A 21,437-nucleotide genomic window follows, 5' to 3' on the forward strand; every position below is an offset into this window, starting at 1 on the left:
TTTTATTTTTATTTTCAGGGATTTAAAACTAAATCCTTGGAATTCAAATATGAGTAAATACAAAACCGAAGAAATAGTAAACGTATTTGAACCTTATCTGGAAAATGGACACTCAACTATTGAAACGCAGCAACATAACACTAATATTGCTGAGTCATATTTTATTCATTCTAGCTGTCCTGAGGTGGAGAAACGGCTAAAAAACGTGCTATTCAACTAAGCTAATCGTCATTTTGATTGTATGCTATTGTACAAATGGCCCTCCATAATACAGTTAATGGCAATAAATGCCATAAATGACAAAAAAAAATCAGTCAACTCTATTCTTTAGTACAATATCCTGCGTAAAAATAAAAATAAACGAAATTTAATAGGCTTATAAAATATCATGAAGTCGAATATACACCATATTAATTCACTCGATCGTTAATGTCTAAACAACTATTGGGCATTATTATCATATAATAAATAAATAATGCTAAAAATATTAGCACCTGCAAACAACGTTTATCCATTACGCTAATGTTACATGAATAATATCAAGACGCTAGCAAAACGTTATTATAATTGTATGCTATTGTACACATGCCCCAAATTCATAACACAGTAAAACGTTACCAATCTTACAAATGTCTTATTAATTTATACTATTGTTGATTTTTAATTGGTTGTTATGGGTTATTGATACATATAACATCGATAGTTAATAACTGTATGCACGATTTTACAATGTATTAATATTACATTTAAGAAGTCAATATATCATTAGTAGATATATTACACTGAATGTCATTAATAATAGTTCCAGGCGACTGAGCTTCGCTAAGCGAAAAGAAAGGCACATTTTTTAAACTCTTTCGCGAAACAATTTTAATTCCATTTCATGTTATTCGTTGTTGTAAGTAAAACTACTGGGGTATTGGACATTTGGGTATTTGGGACGCCACTCGTGTAAAATTTTTTTTTTTTAATTAAGTTCTAAAGCAAATTTTTCTGAAGTGCTATCTAGATCGTTTTTTTTTTTCAACCGAAAAATGAGTAATTATCTTATTACAGACAATACTTTTAAACAAACAATAATCACCGATCAAAGCTCTGTATCCTGTTATACAAATTATTACAGTACTTTTTCTGCCGCAATACATAGCATGTAAAGCAAACAATGTAACTTCTCCTAGTCATGCGCAAGGCTTTATATCTTCAGGGGTGTCTAGTTTCAGTCAGCAGACAATTTACAAAAACTGCTACGGGGCTTGGGAGGGGAAAACCAATTTTTACAAAATTATAGCCTATCTAGATCGTTTTTTCACACAGCAAAAAGTTAGTATGCCAATTTTCAAAAAAAAACTTTATTGCCGCTTTAAAAAAAAAAATACATGAATACAATTATTGCTCGCTTAATAGGATGGATTTAGTATCATTTGCAACATGCTATGCCTTTGAGTCAACTACTAGCCACACTTCTTCCTTGTACCGCAGCAATATGATACTATTATTTAAAACATTATCTCATTACTTACAGTTCATTATCACTAACTGTGTAATGTCGCTCATCTGTATTTATATATTTTTCTATAATTACAAAACCACCAAAGTCCTAATTAAAAATCGTAGAATGAATGGATTACTATCTAATGCTCTATTCGAAAAGTTTTTTTCTTTTTTTCATAAAAAGTTGCTTTCTCTCTTAACAGCGTTTTCGAAATAGAAAATGTAGATTGGATATATTTGTGTGTTTTACCAAAATAACCAAATACCAGCGTCACCGTTAAAGCACGTTAGAAGCACAGAATTTTTGTAAACAATGAACATGCAAGGAATAACTTACATTCTCTAGCTTTGACTGAACTTGTTCCAAAGACACAGATGTACAATACGTTCTAAGCTATTAAACAAACAGACGGCACAAAGTAAATCTAGAAGAAATAAACTTTATATTTGTCAGCATATATATAGATTATAACTAAACATTAATGCGGTCATATGAATAGCAGAAGATACGGAATCTCGGCCATAATTCATGCATTTTTCTCGGTACATGAAATTAAGGTTAGAAATATTCGTAAATGGCTTGAAGGCTAATTTTTCGCAATATACACACATACATTTATATATATATATATATATATATATATATATATATATATATATATATATATATATATATATATATATATATATATATATATATATATACCTCGCTACCTCAGTTAGGGTCGAGGTAAGGCCCTCATATACAGAATAATTATAACAGTTAAGAAACAACTTAATTTTGGTGCATCTTTATTTACAATTAAATGTATAAAAAAAAGTTTTTTTTAACTGAAAGTAGGGAGTGAAATTAAAACTAAAAACGGACAGAAATTACTCCGTATATGAAAGGGGATTTTTCTCCTCAACGCCCCGCTCTTTACGCTAAAGTTTGACTCTTTCTCTTAACTGCACTTTTTAAAACAGTAACCTTTAGTGTAAAGAGTGTGGCGTTGAGGAGGAAAAGCCCCGTTCATATACGAAGTAATTTCTATTCGTTTTAAGTTTTAATGTCGCTCCTTACTTTCAGTTAAAAAAACTTGTTTTTCTTATTTAATTTGTGAACATTTTTGAATTAATGCATTTTTTTATTTTGGCTCTCCGCGAATAAATAATTAAAACGTAATTTGCATATTAATTTTGTTTGGTTGAATGGGTTTCTCATAGTTTTAATCGGAAGATTTTGAGAAAAATTGAGCGGGGAGGAGGCCTAGTTGTCCTCCAATTTTTTGATATCTTAAAATGGCAACTAGAACTTTTAATTTTTTACGAACGTTTTCATTAGTAAAAAATATACATAACTTACGAATTAACTTACGTAACGAACTTCTATATTCATATGCTTTTCTTACGTATATGAGAGGGTTCACCCCCTCGTCAATACCTCGCTCTTTACACTAAAGCTTAAATTTTGTCCCAATTCCTTAAGAATGACCCCTGAATCACAAAGGACGTAGAATAAATAGTTGGAATTACTAAAAATACTTTAGCATAAAGAGCGAGGTATTACGAGGAGTGAACCCCCTATATCCGTAATAATTTCTGTTTGTTTTAAGCATTAATTCCGCTCTTTACTTTCAGTTGAAAAAACTTTTCATATTTATTTTTTCATTGTTTTTTAAATAATGCTAGAAAATGTTGCGCCCTCTTCATTGAGATTCCCTTTCCCCATGACAAATTCCTCCATGGAAAGATCCTCTCACGTACCCCCCTCCAAACCAAAAAAATCCCCCTGAAAACGTCTGTACACTTCCCAATAACCATTACTATATGTAAAATTAAATTTAAAAAAAACAAGTTTTTTTAATGAAAGTAAGGAGCAACATTAAAACTTAAGACAAACAGAAATTACTCCGTATATGAAAGGGACTTTTCCTCCTCAACGCCCCGCTCTTTACGCTAAAGTTTGACTCTTCTCTTAACTCTATTTTTGAAAAAGCAAGAAACTTAGCCTAAAGAGTGGGGCGTTGAGGAACAAAAGCCCCTTTCATATACGGAGTAATTTCTGTTCGTTTTAAGTTTTAATGTTGCTCCTTACTTTCATTTAAGAAAACTTGTTTTTTTTTATTTAATTTCTGGACGTTTTTGAATAAGTGCATGTTTTGATCTTGGCCCTCCGCAAATAAATAATTAAAACCAAATTTGCATATTAATTAATTGCAATTTATCGGAAGATTTTGAGAAAAAAGGAGCGAGGGAGGAGGCCTAGTTGCCCTCCAATGTTTTGATTACTTAAAAAAGCAACTAGAACTTTTAATTTTTTACAAACGATTTCATTGGTAAAAAAATATAGTTAACTTACGAATTAACTTACGTAACGAACTTCTATATTCGTATGTTTTTATTGCGTATATGAGGGGGGTTCAACCCTCGTCAATACCTCGCTCTTTACACTAAAGCTTAAATTTAGTCCCAATTCCTTAAGAGTAACCTCTGAATCACAAAGGCCGTAGAATAAATAGTTGAAATTACTAAAAATACTTTAGCGTAAAGAGTGAGGTATAACAAGGAGGTAAACCCCTCGTATGTGTAATAATTTTTGTTCGTTTTAAGTTTTAATGCTGCTCCTTACTTTCAGTAGAAAAAACTTTTCATATTTATTTTTTCACTGTTTTTTTTCAAATAATGCTAGAAAATCCTGCGCCCCCTTCATTGAAATTCTCTTCCCCCATGAGAAGTTTCTCCATGGAAATATCCTCCAACGTAACCCCCCCCCCCCAACTCTCCCCCCAAACCAAAAAAAAATCCCCTGAAAACGTCTTTACACTTCCCAATAACCATTACTATATGTAAATTAAATAAAAAAAAAACTAATTTTTTTAGCTGAAAGTAAGGAGCGACATTAAAACTTAAAACGAACAGAAATTACTCCGTATATAAAATGGTTTGTCCCCTCCGCAATGCCTCGCTCTTTACGCTAAAGCTTTTAATTGTTTTAAAAAGCAGAATTGTGGCAAAGAGTCAAGTTTTTAATTGTTTTAAAAAGTAGAATTGTGACAAAGAATCAAACTTTAGCGTAAAGAGCGAGGGATTGCGGAGGGGACAAACCATTTAATATACGGAGTAATTTCTGTTCGTTTTAAGTTTTAATGTCGCTCCTTACTTTCAGCTAAAAATTTTTTTTTTTTTTATTTAATTTCTGAACGTTTTTGAATTAATGCATGTTTGGCTTTGGCTCTCCGCACATAAATTATTAAAATGAAATTTGTATATTAATTCTTTTTTTGGCTAAATGGCTTTCTCTTAGTTTTGATTAGACGATTTTGAGAAATAAGGGGTTGAGAAGGAGGCCTAGTTGCCCACCAATTTTTCGGTTGCTTAAAAAGGCAACTAGAACTTTTAATTTTTAACGAACATTTTTATTAGTAAAAATTATACGTAACTTATAAATTAGCAACCTACGTAACAAACTTTCATGATCTTATATTTTTATTATGTATACAAGGGGGTTTGTATCCTCGTTAATACCTCGCTCTTTACACTAAATCTTAAGTTTTGTCCCAATTCTTTAAGAATGACCCCTGAATCAGAAAGGCCGTAGAATAAATAGTTGAAATTACTAAAAATACTTTAGCATAAAGAGTGAGGTATTTATCTCCTCCTAAATACCTCGCTCTTTATGCTAAAGTATTTTTAGAACCCCTCATATGCGTTATAATCTCTGTTCGTTTTAAGTTCCAATGCTACTCCTTCCTTTCATTTGAAAAAACGTTTTCATGTTTATTTTTCATTGTTTTCTTATAGTAATGCTAGAAAATCATGCGCCCTTTTCCTTGAATTTTTCTTCCCCCATGACAGATTCCTCCAAGGAAAGATCCTCCAACATAGCCCCCTCCCCTCAGCCCCCCCCCCCCCAAACAAAATAAAATCCCCCTAAAAACGTCTGTACACTTCCCAATAACCATTACTATATGTAAACACTGGTCAAAGTTTGTAACTTGCAGCCCCTCCCCCAGGGATTGTGGGGGAGTAAATCATCCCCAAATACATAGTTATTATGGTTTTCGACTATGCTGAACAAAATGGCTATCTCAAAATTTTGATCCGTTGACATTGGGAAAAAAATGAGCGTGGGAGGGGGCCTAGATGCCCTCCAATTTTTTTGGTCACTTAAAAAGGGCACTAGAAATTTTCATTTCCGTTAGAATGAGCCCTCTTTCGACATTCTAGGACCACTCGGTCAATACGATGACCCCTGGGGAAAAAAAACAAAAAAACAAACAAATAAACACGCACCCGTGATTTGTCTTCTGGCAAAAAATACAAAATTCCACATTTTTGTAGATAGGATCTTGAAACTTCTACAGTAGGGTTCTCTGATACGCTGAATCTGATGATGTTATTTTCGTTAAGATTCTATGACTTTTAGGGGGTGTTTCCCCCTATTTTCTTAAATAGGGCAAATTTTCTCAGGCTCGTAACTTTTGATGGGTAAGACTAAACTTGATGAAACTTATATATTTAAAATCAGCATTAAAATGCGATTTTTTTGGTGTAGCTATTGATATCAAAATTCAATTTTTTAGAGTTTTGGTTACTATTAAGCCGGGTCGCTCCTTACTACAGTTCGTTACCACGAACTGTTTGATACAGGTCAAAGTTTGTAACTTGCAGCCCCTCCCACGGGGACTGCGGGGGAGTAAGTCGTCCCTAAAGACATAGTTTTTAGGTTTTTCGACTATGGTGAATAAAATGGCTATCTCAGAATTTTGATCCGGTGACTTTTGGGGAAAAATGAGCGTGGGAGGGGCCCTAGGTGCCCTCCAATTTTTTTGGTCACTTAAAAAGGGCACTAGAACTTTTAATTTCCGTTAGAATGAGCCCTCTCGCGACATTCTAGGACCACTCAGTCGATACGATCACCCCTGGGAAAAAAAAACAAAAAAAAAACAAATAAACACGCTTCCGTGATCTGTCTTCTGGCAAACAATGCGAAATTCCACATTTTTGTAGATAGGAGCTTGAAACTTCCACAATAAAGTTCTCTGGTACGCTGAATCTGATGGTGTGATTTTCGTTAAGATTATATGACTTTTAAGGGGTTTTTCCCTCTATTTACTAAAATGAGTCAAATTTTCTCAGGCTCGTAACTTTTGATGGGTATAACTGATCTTGCTGAAACTTATATATTTAAAATCATCATTTCGGTTACTATTGAGCCGGGTCGCTCGTTACTACAGTTTGTTACCACGAACTGTTTGACACTGGTCGAAGTTTGTAACTTGCAGCCCCTCCCACGGGGACTGTGGGGGAGAAAGTCGCACCCAAAGACATAGCTATTAGGATTTTCGACTATGGGAATAAGATGGCTATCTCAGAATTTTGATCTGGCGACTTTGGGGAGAAAATGAGCGTGGGAGGGTGCCTACGTGCCCTGCAGTTTTTTTGTCACTTGAAAATGGCACTAGATTTTTTAATTCCCTTTACAATGAGCCTTCTTGCAACATTCTAGGATTACTGGGTCGATACGATCACCCCTGGGAAAAAGGAAAAAAACAAACAATTAAATAAATACACACCCGTGATCGGTCTTCCGGCAAAAAAATACGAATATCCACATTTTTGTAGATAGTAGCTTGAAACTTCTACAGTGGGGTTCTCTGATAAGCTGAATGCGATGGAGTGATTTTATTTAGGGGGTGTTAGTGGGTATTTTCTAAAATAAGGCAAGTTTTCTAAGGCTCGTAACTTTTGATGGGTAAGACTAAACTTGACGAAGCTTATATATAAAATCAGCATTAAAATGCGATTCTATTAATGTAAATAAATAAAAAAAAACAAGTTTTTTAACTTAAAGTAAGGAGCGACATTAAAACTTAAAACGAACAGAAATTACTCCGTGTATGAAAGGGGCTGTTCCTCCCTCAGTGTCCCGCTCTTTACGCTAAATTTTTACTCTTTCTCTCAATTCTACTTTATTAAACAGTAAATAACTTTAGCGTAAAGAGCGGGACGTTGAGGGAGGAACAGCCCCTTTCATACATAGAGTAATTTCTGTCCGTTTTAAGTTTTGATGTCGCTCCTTACTTTCAGTTAAAAAAACTGTTGTTTTTTTTTCTGAACGTTTTTGAATTAATGCATGTTTTACTTTGGCTTTCGCAAATGAATAATTAAAACAAAATTTGCGTATTAATTTTTTTTTTGCTAAATGGCTTTTTCTTAGTTTTGATCAGACGATTTTGAAAAAAAGGGTGGGAGAGGAGGCCTAGTTGCCCTCCAATTTTTCGGTTACTTAAAAAGGCAACTAGAATTTTTAATTTTCAACGAACGTTTTTATTAGTAAAAAAATATACATAACTTACAAATTAACTTACGTAACGAACTTCTATATTCGTATATCTTTATCATGTATATGAGGGGATTTGCCCCCTCGTTAATACCTCACTCTTTACACTAAAGCTTTAATTTTGTCCCAATTCTTTAAGATTGGCCCCTGAATCACAAAGGCTGTAGAATAAGGAGTTAAAATTACTAAAAATACATTAGCATAAAGAGCGAGCTATTTAGGGAGAGATGGACCCCCATATGCGTAACAATCTCTGTTCGTTTTAAGTTTTAATGCTGGTCCTTACTTTCAGTTGATAAAACGTTTTCATATTTATTTTATCATTGTTTTTCAAAAATAATGCTAGAAAACCCTGCGCCCCCTTCATGGAATTACTGTTCTCCCATGACAATTTCCTCCTAGGGAAGATCCTCCCACCTATCCCCCTCCCCTCAACCCCCCCCCCCGCAACCAAAAATCATCCTGAAAAGATCTGTACGTTTCCAAATAATCATTACTGTATGTAAACGCTGGTCAAAGTTTGTAACCTGCAGCCCCTCCCCTGGGGACTGTCAGGGAGTAAGTCAGCCCCAATGACATAGTTATTATGTTTTTTCACTATGTTGAACAAAATGGCTACCTCAAAATTTTGATCCATTGACTTTGGGAAAAAATGAGCGTGGGAGGGGGCCTAGGTGCCCTCCAATTTTTTGGTCACTTAAAAAGGGCACTATAACTTTTAATTTCCGTTAGAATGAGCCCTCTTGCGACACTCTAGGACCATTTGGTTGATACGATCACCCCTGGAAAAAAAAAACAAATAAACACGCACCCGTGATCGGTCTTCTGGCAAAAAATACTAAGTTCCACATTTTTGTAGATAAGAGCTTGACACTTCTACAGCAGAGTTCACTAATACGGTGAATGCGATGGTGTGATTTTCGTTAAGATAGTACTACTTTTAGGGGGTAATTCCTCCTATTTTCCAAAACAAGGCAAATTTTCTCCAGCTCGTAACTTTTGATGAGTAAGACTAAATTTGATAAAACTTATATATTTAAAATCAGGATGAAAATCCCGTTGTTTTGATATATCTATTGGTATCAAAATTCCGTTTTTTAGAGTTTCGTTTACTATTGAGCCGGGTCACTGCTTCCTACAGTTCGTTACCACGAACTGTTTGACTATTGGTATCAAAAATTCTAGTTTTTAGAGTTTCGGTTGCTATTGAGACGGGTCGCTCCTTACAACTGTTAGTTACCACGAACTGTTTGATCATTTCGTAACCGCATGGAGCCAAATTTACTTACACTCAAATGTCTCCGGCAAAAGAAATATAGACAATTACCTGTGTTAGCCTAAAATGCATCTGAAGAACCAATAATGAGCGCACCAAAGTTAGAAAAGATGATAGACTCTCGTTGGCATAGATGGCCTAATTGCTGAATGTTATTTTTAATTCCCAAAACTGTCTTTTGAGTTTCAATCTGGATTCTTTCTTTCAACTTGTAAACTGGAACTAGAGCTGTTAACCCCTCAAAACCTTATAAATGTCATGTCCCATGAAAAACTTCAAAACTTATAATATTATGTTATCGAACCACAGGTACTATAAGGCTATCAGTTTCTTTCCTTGCCTCTTTATTTTTTTTTTTTTTTTTTTTTTTTTTTTTTTTTTTTTTTTTTTTTTTTTTTTTTTTTTTTTGGTTTGTCCACAATAGATATTTTTCAAAAAAAAAAAAAAACGAGCTTAACTAAACCACAGAAGAGCAGACATAAAGTCAAATATTAATTTCAGCTCAAAATGAGCATAAATCATTATCAATAAACGAAATAAACCAAAAATGAGCCAGATTTCTTTTAACGTGTACCACAACAATTAAGTTGTCAACTCTTCAAAATTTTTAAAAGTGTGTCACTTGAATGGATTTTTGTATGAAAAAAAATTTATGTCTTATACTTTGATAAACTCATAAAGGACTATTGATCAGAGTTGAATTTTTCTGTTGATCAAAAGTTGTTTTTTTATTCCACAGGCCAGCTTTCTAATATAACTACTTAGAAAGGAGCAAAGGGGAAGCTCCAGTTTCTTAGAGGGAACAGAAAATCGTCACACAGCTTAAGTACTTTTCAATTTTAATCACAATTTAATTTGAGGCTAATGTGCTTGCATGCTAGAATAGACAATCCCAGTAGAAAGCAGAAACAAAGCTCGATGGAATAAAGGCTTGACTGCATATTTTCAGATTGTCTTCTCAAAAATAGACTAGAAACTCTACTTAGACTCACACACTCTTGGCTCAATATTATCAATATTAATATTGATTATTATATTATCAATATAATATCAATATTATTATTACTAATAACAACTTACTGCAGCACCGAGGCCAGCAAAGCTACGCACGCTCCTCTTCCATCCCAACCTTTTCAAATTATTTCTCTTTTAACCCTCCTAAGAAGTTCCCATTTCTCTTGAATATCAAACAGTTCGTGGTAACGAACTGTAGTAAGGAGCGATCCGGCTTAATAGTAACCAAAACTCTAAAAAATTGAATTTTGATATCAATAGCTACATCAAAAGAATCGCATTTTAATGCTGATTTTAAATATATAAGTTTCATCAAGTTTAGTCTTAGCCATCAAAAGTTACGAGCCTGAGAAAATTTGCCTTATTTAGGAAAATAGGGGGAAACACCCTCTAAAAGTCGTAGGATCTTAACGAAAATGACACCATCAGATTCAGCGTATCAGAGAACCCTACTATAGAAGTTTCAAGCTCCTATCTACAAAAATGTGGAATTTTGCATTTTTTGCCAGAAGACAAATCACGGGTGCGTGTTTATTTGTTTTTTTTTTTTTTTTTTTTTTCCCCAGGGGTCATCGTATCGACCAAGTGGTCCTAGAATGTCGCAAGAGGGCTCATTCTAACGGAAATGAAAAGTTCTAGTGCCCTTTTTAAGTGACCAAAAAAATTGGAGGGCATCTAGGCCCCCTCCCACGCTCATTTTTTTCCCAAAGTCAACGGATCAAAATTTTGAGATAGCCATTTTGTTTGGCATAGTCGAAAATCATAATAACTATGTTTTTGGGGATGACTTACTCCCCCACAGTCCCTGGGGGAGGGGTTGCAAGTTACAAACTTCAACCAGTGTTTACATATAATAATGGTTATTGGGAAGTGTACAGACGTTTTCAGGGGGGATTTTTTTGGTTTTGGGGGTAGGGTTGAGGGAGGGGGCTATGTGGGAGGATATTTCCTTGGAGAAATATGCCATGGGGGGAAAAATTCAATGAAAAGGGCGCAGGACGAATCTGGTCACGTTAGAAAAAAACGTCAAATTAAGAGTTTAATATACAATGCTGGGTGTTCGGAGCCTCTCTATTATGGAGTATAATTCGAAAATAACACAACTATACGAGCGATAAAACATATATACCACAACCATAACTCAACTAACGAAAGAACTGCTAAGAGATAACACAACTATAAAGCGAAAACAGGTGAAAACTAACGGGAAAATAAACGAACTAAGAGGTGGAAGGGGCCCAGAGAAAAAATATAATCCTTTTTCAATTTTGAGCCTAACTTCCGCAAAGGAGTAATAATGTCAGAAGCCCCGAAATACCGAATTATTTTCTTTTCAAACAGTTCGTGGTAAGGAACTGTAGTAAGGGGCGACCCGGCTCAATAGTAAACGGAACTCCAAAAAACGGAATTTTGATGCTAAAAGATACATCAAAAGAATTGAATTTTTACGCTGATTCTAAATATATAACTTAACCCTACTATAGAAGTTTCAAGCTCCTATCTACAAGCCTGAGAAAATTTGCCCTATTTTGGAAAAAGGGGGAAACATCCCCTAAAAGTCATAGAATCTTAACGAAAATCACACTATCGCATTTGGTATATCAGAGGACTCTATAGCAAAAATTTCAAGCTCCTATCTAAAAAATGTGGAATTTTGTATTTTTTGCCAGAAGACAAATCACGGGTGCGTGTTTATTTGTTTGTTTGTTTTTTTTTGTTTTTTTTTTCCCAGGGGTCACCTTATCGACCAAGTGGTCCTTGAATGTCGCGAGAGGGCTCATTCTAACGGAAATGAAAAGTTCTAGTGCCCTTTTTAAGTGACCAAAAAAATTGGAGGGCAAATAGGCCCCCTCCCATGCTCATTTTTTCCAAAAGTCAACAGATTAAAGTTTTAAGATAGCCATTTTGTTCAACATAGTCGAAAACCATAATAACTATGTCGTTTGGAAATGACTTACTCCTCCATGATCCCTGAGGGAGGGGCTGCAAGTTACAAACTTTGACCAGTGTTTACATATAGTAATGGTTATTGGGAAGTGTACAGACGTTTTCATGGGAATTTTTTGGTTTGGGGGGTGGGGTTGATGGGAGAGGGCTGAGCATGGGAGAGGGAGAAACATGAAAACGTTTTTTCAAATGAAAGTAAGGAATAGCATTGAAATTTAAAACGAACAGAGATTATTACGCATATGAGGGGTTCTAAAAATACTTTAGCGTAAAGAGCGAGTTATTTAGGAGATAAATACCTCGCTCTTTATGCTAAAATATTTTTAGTGATTTCAACTATCTATTCTACGGCCTTTTTGATTCAGGGGTCATTCTTAAAGAATTGGGACAAAACTTACGATTTAGTGTAAAGAGCGAGGTATTAACGAGGGTACAAACCCCCTCGTACACATAATAAAAATATAAGAATATAAAAGTTTGTTACGTAAGTTAATTCTTAAGGTACGTATATTTTTTACTAATAAAAACGTTCGTTGAATATTAAAAGTTCTAGTAGCCTTTTTAAGTAACCGAAAAATTGGAGGGCAGCTAGGCCTCCTTCCCCACCCCTTATTTCTCAAAATCGTCTGATCAAAACTAAGAGAAAGCCATTTAGCCAAAAAAAAATTAATATACTAATTTCATTTCAATAATTTATGTGCGGAGAGCCAAAATCAAACATGCATTAATTCAAAAACGTTCAGAAATTAAATAAAAAAAAACTAGTTTTTTGTACTGAAAGTAAGGAGCGACATTAAAACTTAAAACGAACAGAAATTACTCCGTATATGAAATGGGTTGTCCCCTCCGCAGTCCCTCGCTCTTTACGCTAAAGTTTTTAATTGTTTTAAAAAGTAGAATTGTGGCAAAGAGTCAAACTTTAGCGTAAAGAGCGAGGGACCGCGGAGGGGACAACCCATTTCATATACGGAGTAATTTCTGTTCGTTTTAAGTTTTAATGTCGCTCCTTACTTTCAGTACAAAAAACTAGTTTTTTTTTATTTAATTTCCTTAAGACATGCTTCCATCCCATTCGGAGCGACCTGTTTTTTCATTGGTTCAAGACGATCTTTTGATAAAAGACGATGTTGGGCAATCCGTCATCCTTCATCGGCAAACCGAGTCCTAGCTATCCATTTCAACCTTATCTCATTATAGCCCTTACTTCAATTGCTAGCGAAAACCACCGATTTTGACTCCAACCAAGAATTATGCGCTGCTTTGCCAAATGGAACGTCATTTTCATCAACCCGGCCTGAGTATCATACATTTTATCAGAACTGTGGAGGTTAGACACTTACGACTTTCTAGCAATAAGCTTTAAACGGCCGACTATGAAAAATCGGGATAAAACCAAGAGTTGCGTCTGCAACGCAATTCATCATGAAAAAAAGATAAAAAAAAATATAATCATGGGTAAAAATTTTAATGAAGATACTTTTTTAATTGTCTTAATCAAAAGTTGTACCCATTGTTGCATATTTTCATTTCATTATGAATGGAAGAACAGTGGGATCTAACAAATTATTTATGTAATATGATTACTATAATTATAATTATAATATAATTATAATATAATTATAATATAATTATAATTATAATATATAATTATATTATAATATAATTATAATTATAATATAATTATATTATAATTAATAGCTCCTTACTATAATTATAATATAATTATAATAAAAACTATAACTATATATAATTATATATTATAATATCATAATATGATTATGATAATTATTTATTTATGTAATTCGCTCTTTAAGTTTGTTGTTTGCAGGGTTTTAGACCTGCTAAAACTACTACTGGTCGCCCAACTAATGGCTTATATAAGAAATTTTATCGTGGTTGTTTTGAATCTTGAGATTTATATCTTATAGTTGATATAGATAGTATACAATATACGTCATCTTGTGCTTCCCAGTCTAAATTATTGCATTAAATTAAGTCTTAAAATATCTTATTTATTATGTAATGTAACAGTACATTCGCTGTTTAAGTTTGTTGTTTGCAGGGGTTGCTGCGCCGTCTGCAAAGATTTTTGGAGGTTCTTATGTCCTTGATATATCTTTTATTATTTAGTATCTTTTTATAAGTAAGTTGAAAAAAAAAATCAAAAGTTCAGAACATAAACCACTCAGTTATAAAGTAGGATACCTTAATTCTATAAATTATAGAGTTTACAAAAACTTAGTTCAACATTTTGATACTCAACTAACTCCACATACTCTTTTTTTATACACCACAAATTTAAAGAAGAGTCAAATATGATAACTGATGAAATTAAATTAAGTTAAATATAATATGTCACTTTGAAACATGTCCCTTCACTACAATTCATCACCCATCAGAACCCATCAACAACCCATCAGAGTCATCGTCTAAGATCCTCGCAATTATTACAAGCAGATGCATCAAATGCGCATCAAAAAATTCCTCGCATCAAATGCGAGGAAAGGAGATGGAAAATCAAGCTCTGATCAATCATGAAAGACCTTCAAGGCAAATTTTGTATTAATTACTTTCCAAGATTTACTAATTACTCATCCACAAAGTGTTTTTTACTGGTACTATGTTAACTTTTTAAAAACTTAGCATGAATCTACGCAATGTAAAATCCTATGTACGGCACGCGTATACCACTGACTGAATATATTACAGACAGAGTTTACTTTAGTATGATTTAAATATAAAAAACAAGTTTTTTTAAATGAAAGTAAGGAGCGACATTAAAACTTAAAACGAACAGAAATTACTCCGTATATGAAAAGGGCTTTTCCTCTTCAACGCCCCGCTCTTTACGCTAAAGTTTGACTCTTTCTCTTAACTCTATTTCTTAAAACAGTAAAAAACTTAAGCGTAAAGAGCGGGGCGTTGAAGAGGAAAAGCCCCTCTCATATACGGAGTAATTTCTGTTCGTTTTAAGTTTTAATGTCGCTCCTTACTTTCATTTAAAAAAAATTGTTTTTTTATTTAATTTCTGGAAGTTTTTTAATTAATGTATGTTATGATCTTTTCCTCTTTGGAAAAGATCTCTGGACGAAATTTACATATTAATTTTTTTTTGCTAAATGGCTTTCTCATAGTTTTAATCGGAAGATTTTGAGAAAAAAGGAGCGAGGGAGGAAGCCTTGTTGCTCTCCAATTTTTTGATTACTTAAAAAGGCAACTAAACTTTTAATTTTCTACGAACATTTTCATTAGTAAAAAATATACATAATTTACGAATTAACTTACGTAACGAACTTCTATATTTGTATGTGTTTATTGCGTATAAGAGGGGGTTCACCCCTCGTCGATACCTCGCTCTTTACACTAAAGCTTAAATTTTGTCCCAATTCCATAAGAAGGACCCTTGAATCACAAAGGCCGTAGAATAAATAGTTGAAATACTAAAAATACTTTAGCGTAAAGAGCGAGGTATTACGAGGAGGTAAACCCCTCATATGCGTAATAATTTCTGCTCGTTTTTAAGTTTTAATGCTGCTCCTTACTTTCAGTAGAAAAAATTTTCATATTTATTTGTTCATTGTTTTTTTTTTAATAATGCTAGAAAATCCTGCGCCCCCTTCATTGAAAGTCTCTCCCCGTGAGAAGTTTCTCCATGGAAAGATCCTCCGACGTAGCCCCTCCACCTCAACTCTCCCCCCAAAACCAAAAAAATCCCCCTGAAAACGTCTGTGCACTTCCCAGTAACCATTACTATATGTAAACACAGGTCAAAGTTTGTAACCTGCAACCCTTCCCACGGGGACTACGGGGGAGTAAGTCATCCCCAAAGATATCGTTATTAAGTTTTTCGACTATGGTGAATAAAATGGATATCTCAGAATTTTGATCCGGTGACTTTGGGGACAAAATGAGCGTGGGAGGGGGCCTAGGTGCCCTCCAATTTTGTTGTTCACTTAAAAAGGGCACTAGAACTTTTAATTTCCATTAGAATGAGCCCTCTCGCGACATTCTAGGACCACTGGGTCGATACGATCACCCCTGGGGAAAAAAACAAACAAAAAGACAAAAAACAAATAAACAATCATCCGTGATTTGTCTTCTGGCCAAAAAATGTGAAATTCCACATTTTTGTAGATAGGAGCTTGAAACTTCTACAGTAAAGTTTTCTGCTACACTGAATCTGATGTTGTGATTTTCGTTAAGATTGTATGACTTTTAGGGGGGGTGTTCCCCTGTGTTCTAAAATGAGGCAAATTTTCTCAGGCTCGTAACTTTTGATAGATAAGACTAGTCTTGACGAAAGTTATATATTATCAGCTAATATGAAAGTTTTAATCAGCATTAAAATCAAATTTTTTTGATGTAACTATTGAAATCAAAATTCTATTTTTTAGAGTTTCGGTTACTATTGAGCCGGGTCGCTCCTTACTACAGTTCGTTGCCACGAACTGTTTGAAGGCTCTGCGGCGTAGTGTGAATCCGCCATTACAAGGGAATTATCCATCCCTGAACGAAGTTTTGTTGCTTTCTTAGATCCGCTTGAAGGAATATATTGGAAATGACAGCATTTTTGATTTTTGACATGGTCAATGGCAAGGTCTTTTTTGTTGTCTGTAAATTGTTTTAGAGGTCCCCGTATCGTTATTTCATCTTTTGTGATTTAGTTTTGTATTGTTAGAAAGTGGAAAAAGCTCAAAATCGCAAAACAATTTTCCTCTTGCCAACTCCCCCACCCAAATGGTGACCCTACCTTTTGGGAGAGTATTTGACACTTATTCATTTTCTTTCAAAGTGAATTTATTCTTTCACGTTGTCCTGAGGAATACCAGTAGATATAGCATGTGTTAGGTTAATTTGTACATTTTAAAAAAAAAATTATGTGTCATAAATATCTAGAATCATAATAGTTTTTATGTTTATCAATTTTCTTTATAGTGTCTAAGATTTTAACTGTTTTCTTACTGATTCTACCTGTTTTCATTACAAAGCAGTTGGTTTATCTTGCTAAAACTAAAGAATTTAAAACTAAACAAACAGACTGTTTTGGCCACCTCTGAAACAAAACTGCTGAATAAATACTTCTGCCAAACACAAGTTTATCTAAAGAAAAAGTTTTATCCGAGAAGATGGAAGTCCATTTTTTTTTTTTTTTAAATATATTTTAACATATACAGTAATTTCTTTAGTCACAAAAATATTCTTTTAAGAAAAGATGATAGCGAAGAAAAACAAATTTGTGATTAACTTGTATAGTAACATAGAACAGGAGGAGGGTAGGTTAGTATTAAAAATGTTCTATTTCTTAGAATTCAAAATACTAGCTCCGATTTACATATATTATGGCAAACTCATAATAGGTTTTATGCTAATTCCAAGTAAATTAAATTCATCAAGTTTTTCGTTACCCATCAAAAGATGCGAGCCTTATAAGAACTGCCTGATTCTTGAAAAAAGGAAGAAAAAAAACCCAAAAAGTCAAGCTATCCTAGTAAAAATACAGCGTCCGATTCAGCATATTAGAAAACCCAACTAGTTAGGTTTCAATTTCCCATATACAAAATGCGGTATATTCCCATATACAACACGCAGTGTGAATAAACTTGATTTTACGGTTTACAGAAAACCTACGCATAATAATAGATACCTTCACTTCAAATCTAACCATCCTCCACAGGTTAAAAGAGGTGTGGTAATATCTCTTGTGGATAGAGTACTTAATATCTGTTCAGAGCCGTATATTAAAAAAGAATTAAATTTTATTACAGACATACTTTTTGGCAACGGGTACCCAATTTCTCTCATAAATACTGTTATTGCTCAAAGATTAAAGATGCATTCTTCTAAAGCCTTAAATCCCACACCAGAAAACGATTCGAATAATCCCACAGGCACGATTTACCTACCTAATATCCGAAAATTACTTCAAAACTGAAAAAAGTCTGTTCAAAAAACAATTTACGTGTTGTATTCACAAGTAATTTAAGTATAATGAATCTTCTCAATTCTGGTAAGGATAAAACCCCAATTACTCGTCTAAGAGGGACGTATCAAATACCATGTAGTTATGGAAATTATTACATTGGTCGAACCACCAAAATTTAGGAACAAGATTACAGCAACACAAAGAAAGTATTAAAAAAGCATTAAAATCTAGAAATAACTCCATATCTTTCGATTCAGCTTTAAGCAATCATATTTTTGAAAATTAAAACCATTATGTTCTATTTGACGAAGCAATTCTAATTAGCAATGACCTAGGAGTCAAACAAACTGTCCGCGAGGCAATCGACATCAAACGAAACTTAAATAATAATACATCCCTAAATAGAGACTTGGGTGAATACACACTCAACCCTATGTACAAAAAATTAATTATAGAAAATAATCTAATTAAAAATAAAACAAAACTAGGAACGAATAAAAACAAGCCCAATCACAACAGAACTACAAGATTAGCTGCTGAGAAGGCAAATATCGCAATAAGAAATTATTCCAATTTTTAAGTAAATACAGTTAGTTTAATGAATGAACCTTTTTAGCTTGTAAAATGTTAGCTTTTATCACACAGTCTTGGCTGAACTTTTCGTTAAGAAGTAATGATGCCAAGGCTATTTTTAAAAAAAGAATGGATTTTTAACCGAAAACTTTTATTGTAAGTGTTTTATGGTTTATTATTTTCTTTGCTGAAGACGGCCCTTAGATAAAGGGCCGAAATATTCAAATAGGTTTTGTTGGTTCACAGTCTTGGAAAAAAGTCCTCATTATTCTCTCTTCTGTAGTTGTATTATGGAAAGGCAGTGTGGTCTTCGTCATTATTAACTTCTGTCTTTTTTTTATGGAGGCTTAAAAGTTTGAAAAACAATAATCTAGATCATTGGCTCTCAAATATGTGCCGAGGCTAATTAGCTACCATGTATTTCGAAAGTAAATAACAAAAGCTCAACAAGCAATTAAAGTTGTGTTGTTCTTTCCATTCATATTTATGTGGGCCGTCCTGGCCGAGTGGATTGGTGCGCTGGATTCAGGACCCTTCGTCTGAGAGGACGTGGGTTCAAATCATGTGTACCCAATTGTTTTGTTTGGGACGGGGGTCAGTGGCGTGACTCTGTAAGCTTAGCCAGAGTCGACCCAGCTCTAAATGGGGACCAGGAAAAATCTGGGGAAGGTAAACAGGAAGGGTGTGCGAAAGCACAGGATGGTTGATCCCCAAACCCCCATTGCACTTCCTGGCTGAAGAGCCATCAGCACCACCGGTAGGGACCGTAAAAGTCTAATGCCGTATCCTTTACCTTTTTTTGTGAGGTTGAATTTTCGACTCTTTCTGAAATCAAGAGAGATATAAAAGTAAAATGTAAAGGATATAAGATCGTAGCGCAAACTCTAATAAAGCGCATCCAGCAATGCAAACTCAAAATAAATATATGTTTAGTTATTTGAATAATTCATAATTTATCCCTTATGGTCAAAAACAATTTTGATGGTAACGTGGGCCCTATTGGGCCCACTCACTCCAATCACCCTTTATCCGGCCCTGATGACGACAACATACCCCCCAAGAACCAAAAATCCAAATTCATGGAATGTAACCTTTATCTTTGTCCGGAAAGAATGATGGCTGTTCAAGTATATATTCAAGGATATGTTATCATGTCATTTATTTTACTTTCTGGTTTTCAAAGGTTAAAGAAAATAGAAAGCTGCTACCGGGAGTTAAGACATCAAGGGACACTTCAATGAGAACCTAGAAATATTTCTTTCAACGGTGGTTTTAACTTTTATTCTTGGTCTATTGTTTCCTTTGGAAGAATTCTTTTCCTGAAGTTCTGCTTTTCAACAGAAAAGTAGGGTGTTCTTAAATTGGGTGGGAACCAAGCTTCATGTGAAGGAGTATGAGTCCCAACATAGTGAGGAGGAGAAACGTTTTATGCAACTGTGTTAACCTCAAACTGCTTGGTGATGTAACACGTTGTCAGTAGTAGTTCTAGCAGCACTACCAGTAGTAGTAACAGTAATAGTCGTAGTAGCAGCAGTAGTAATAGTAGTAGTGGTAGTAGTAGTGCCAGTAATAGTAGTAGTAGTAGTGCCAGTAAGTAGTAGCACTAGTAGTAGTAGCAGTAATAATAATAGTAGGATTACTGGTGTTTTGCCATATTAAGTGTAAACGTTACAAATGTTTCGAGGAGGTTTTATTGTTTAAACAGCTCCAACGTCTAATTCAAGGACTTATTAGAGCATTTTAAAATTCTGCACTTATCACTACAGCCCTCCCCCCTCCACTCCCCAAAGAAGGCTCAAATAACATCCTTACACTGATTTTAGTATATTGCTACGTACGAATGTTAAAAGAACACATACCCTCTAATCAACATAAGAAATTGAATGTATAATCTATATATGCGAATATATACAAGATATAAGAGTTTGCACCACGTTCGGGAACTACTTTACTTACGTAAACTACTATGCAGAAATATTTATTTAAATATTTAATACATAAAGAGAGCCCCGCACCTATTCCATCCGGGCCTGGTGGTAATGCATCAACGGGTATTTGTCCTCATATTTCTGTGTGTACTATCGACTTCTGTTTTCCAAGTATGACGATTCTAGTAAGCAACGTTACCAAAATTACCCTGTATGCACGGAGTTACCAGCATATCATCCATGTTTTATTGATTTTCCTGAGCACCACAATTACCAATCAGTATTACCGTTCCAGCTTTAGACCCGAAAAGCCCTAGCCCGGGTATCAAAGCACCAACTTTAGCTTTACCGACATTTTTATTATTTTCAATCGTAAATGTAGTTAAATAATTTTGTACAAACCTAGCTTTCTTCAAAAAATATTATTCAGAGTAATCCAAAGAATGCAAAAGAAACTAATCAACCACCTTTCAAGAAAACAGTTGTTAAAATGGCGAAGGTTCCAAGAGAAATGAGTGTTCGGGACAAAATTAGAACTGCCACATCCGACATTCAAAATAATCATATCTGACTCTTGGAAAAGGAATCTTTGAGAACAGCGATCTATTCATCACTAAAAATTGTTTTACGTTTTTGTAATTACCCAGGGGCTGGGGCATGCACGGGAATTGATCGTTTAGGAAAAACCTTAAAATACGACAGTCATTATGCAAACAAGGATATCTGACTCTTAGAAAAGGGCTTTTTTAGAATATTACAATATTTGTTGCAAAAAATTGTTTTAGATATTCGAAATTATCCAAAGGTTTCTATGCATAATGATGTTTTACGAATACCAGGATTTAGCTAGTGCTACGTTGAACCAATCAGATTTTTCTACAATTTTCCGATTGGCTGTAAAATTTATGAAAATTCTTGAATAGCTCAAATTAGCGCTAGCAAAAAATCGGTATTATTAAA

At 34.2% G+C, this 21,437-nt stretch overlaps 1 protein-coding gene across 6 annotated transcripts in view; it reads right to left on the minus strand.

Moving 5' to 3' along the window:
* LOC136034136 (troponin T, skeletal muscle-like) overlaps positions 1–21,003 on the minus strand; it is an 82,169-nt gene extending 61,166 nt beyond the window's left edge. For 3 of the 6 annotated variants that reach the window (XR_010619120.1, XM_065715308.1, XM_065715306.1), the window contains exons 1-2: positions 20,880–21,003; positions 1,829–1,916 (exon numbers count right to left, since the gene is read on the minus strand). Coding sequence is in view for 3 of the 6 variants with exons in the window: in XM_065715308.1 (XP_065571380.1) it covers positions 1,829–1,830 (2 nt within the window). In the remaining 3 variants the exon portion in view is untranslated. The remainder of the gene's footprint in view (positions 1–1,828; positions 1,917–20,879) is intronic. The other 3 variants (XM_065715307.1, XM_065715309.1, XM_065715310.1) reach the window with 3 other exon arrangements.
* Between the last annotated feature and the right edge of the window lie 434 nt (positions 21,004–21,437).

Source organism: Artemia franciscana, chromosome 12, assembly GCF_032884065.1.
Source record: "Artemia franciscana chromosome 12, ASM3288406v1, whole genome shotgun sequence".
In the NCBI taxonomy this organism is placed as follows: domain Eukaryota; kingdom Metazoa; phylum Arthropoda; class Branchiopoda; order Anostraca; family Artemiidae; genus Artemia; species Artemia franciscana.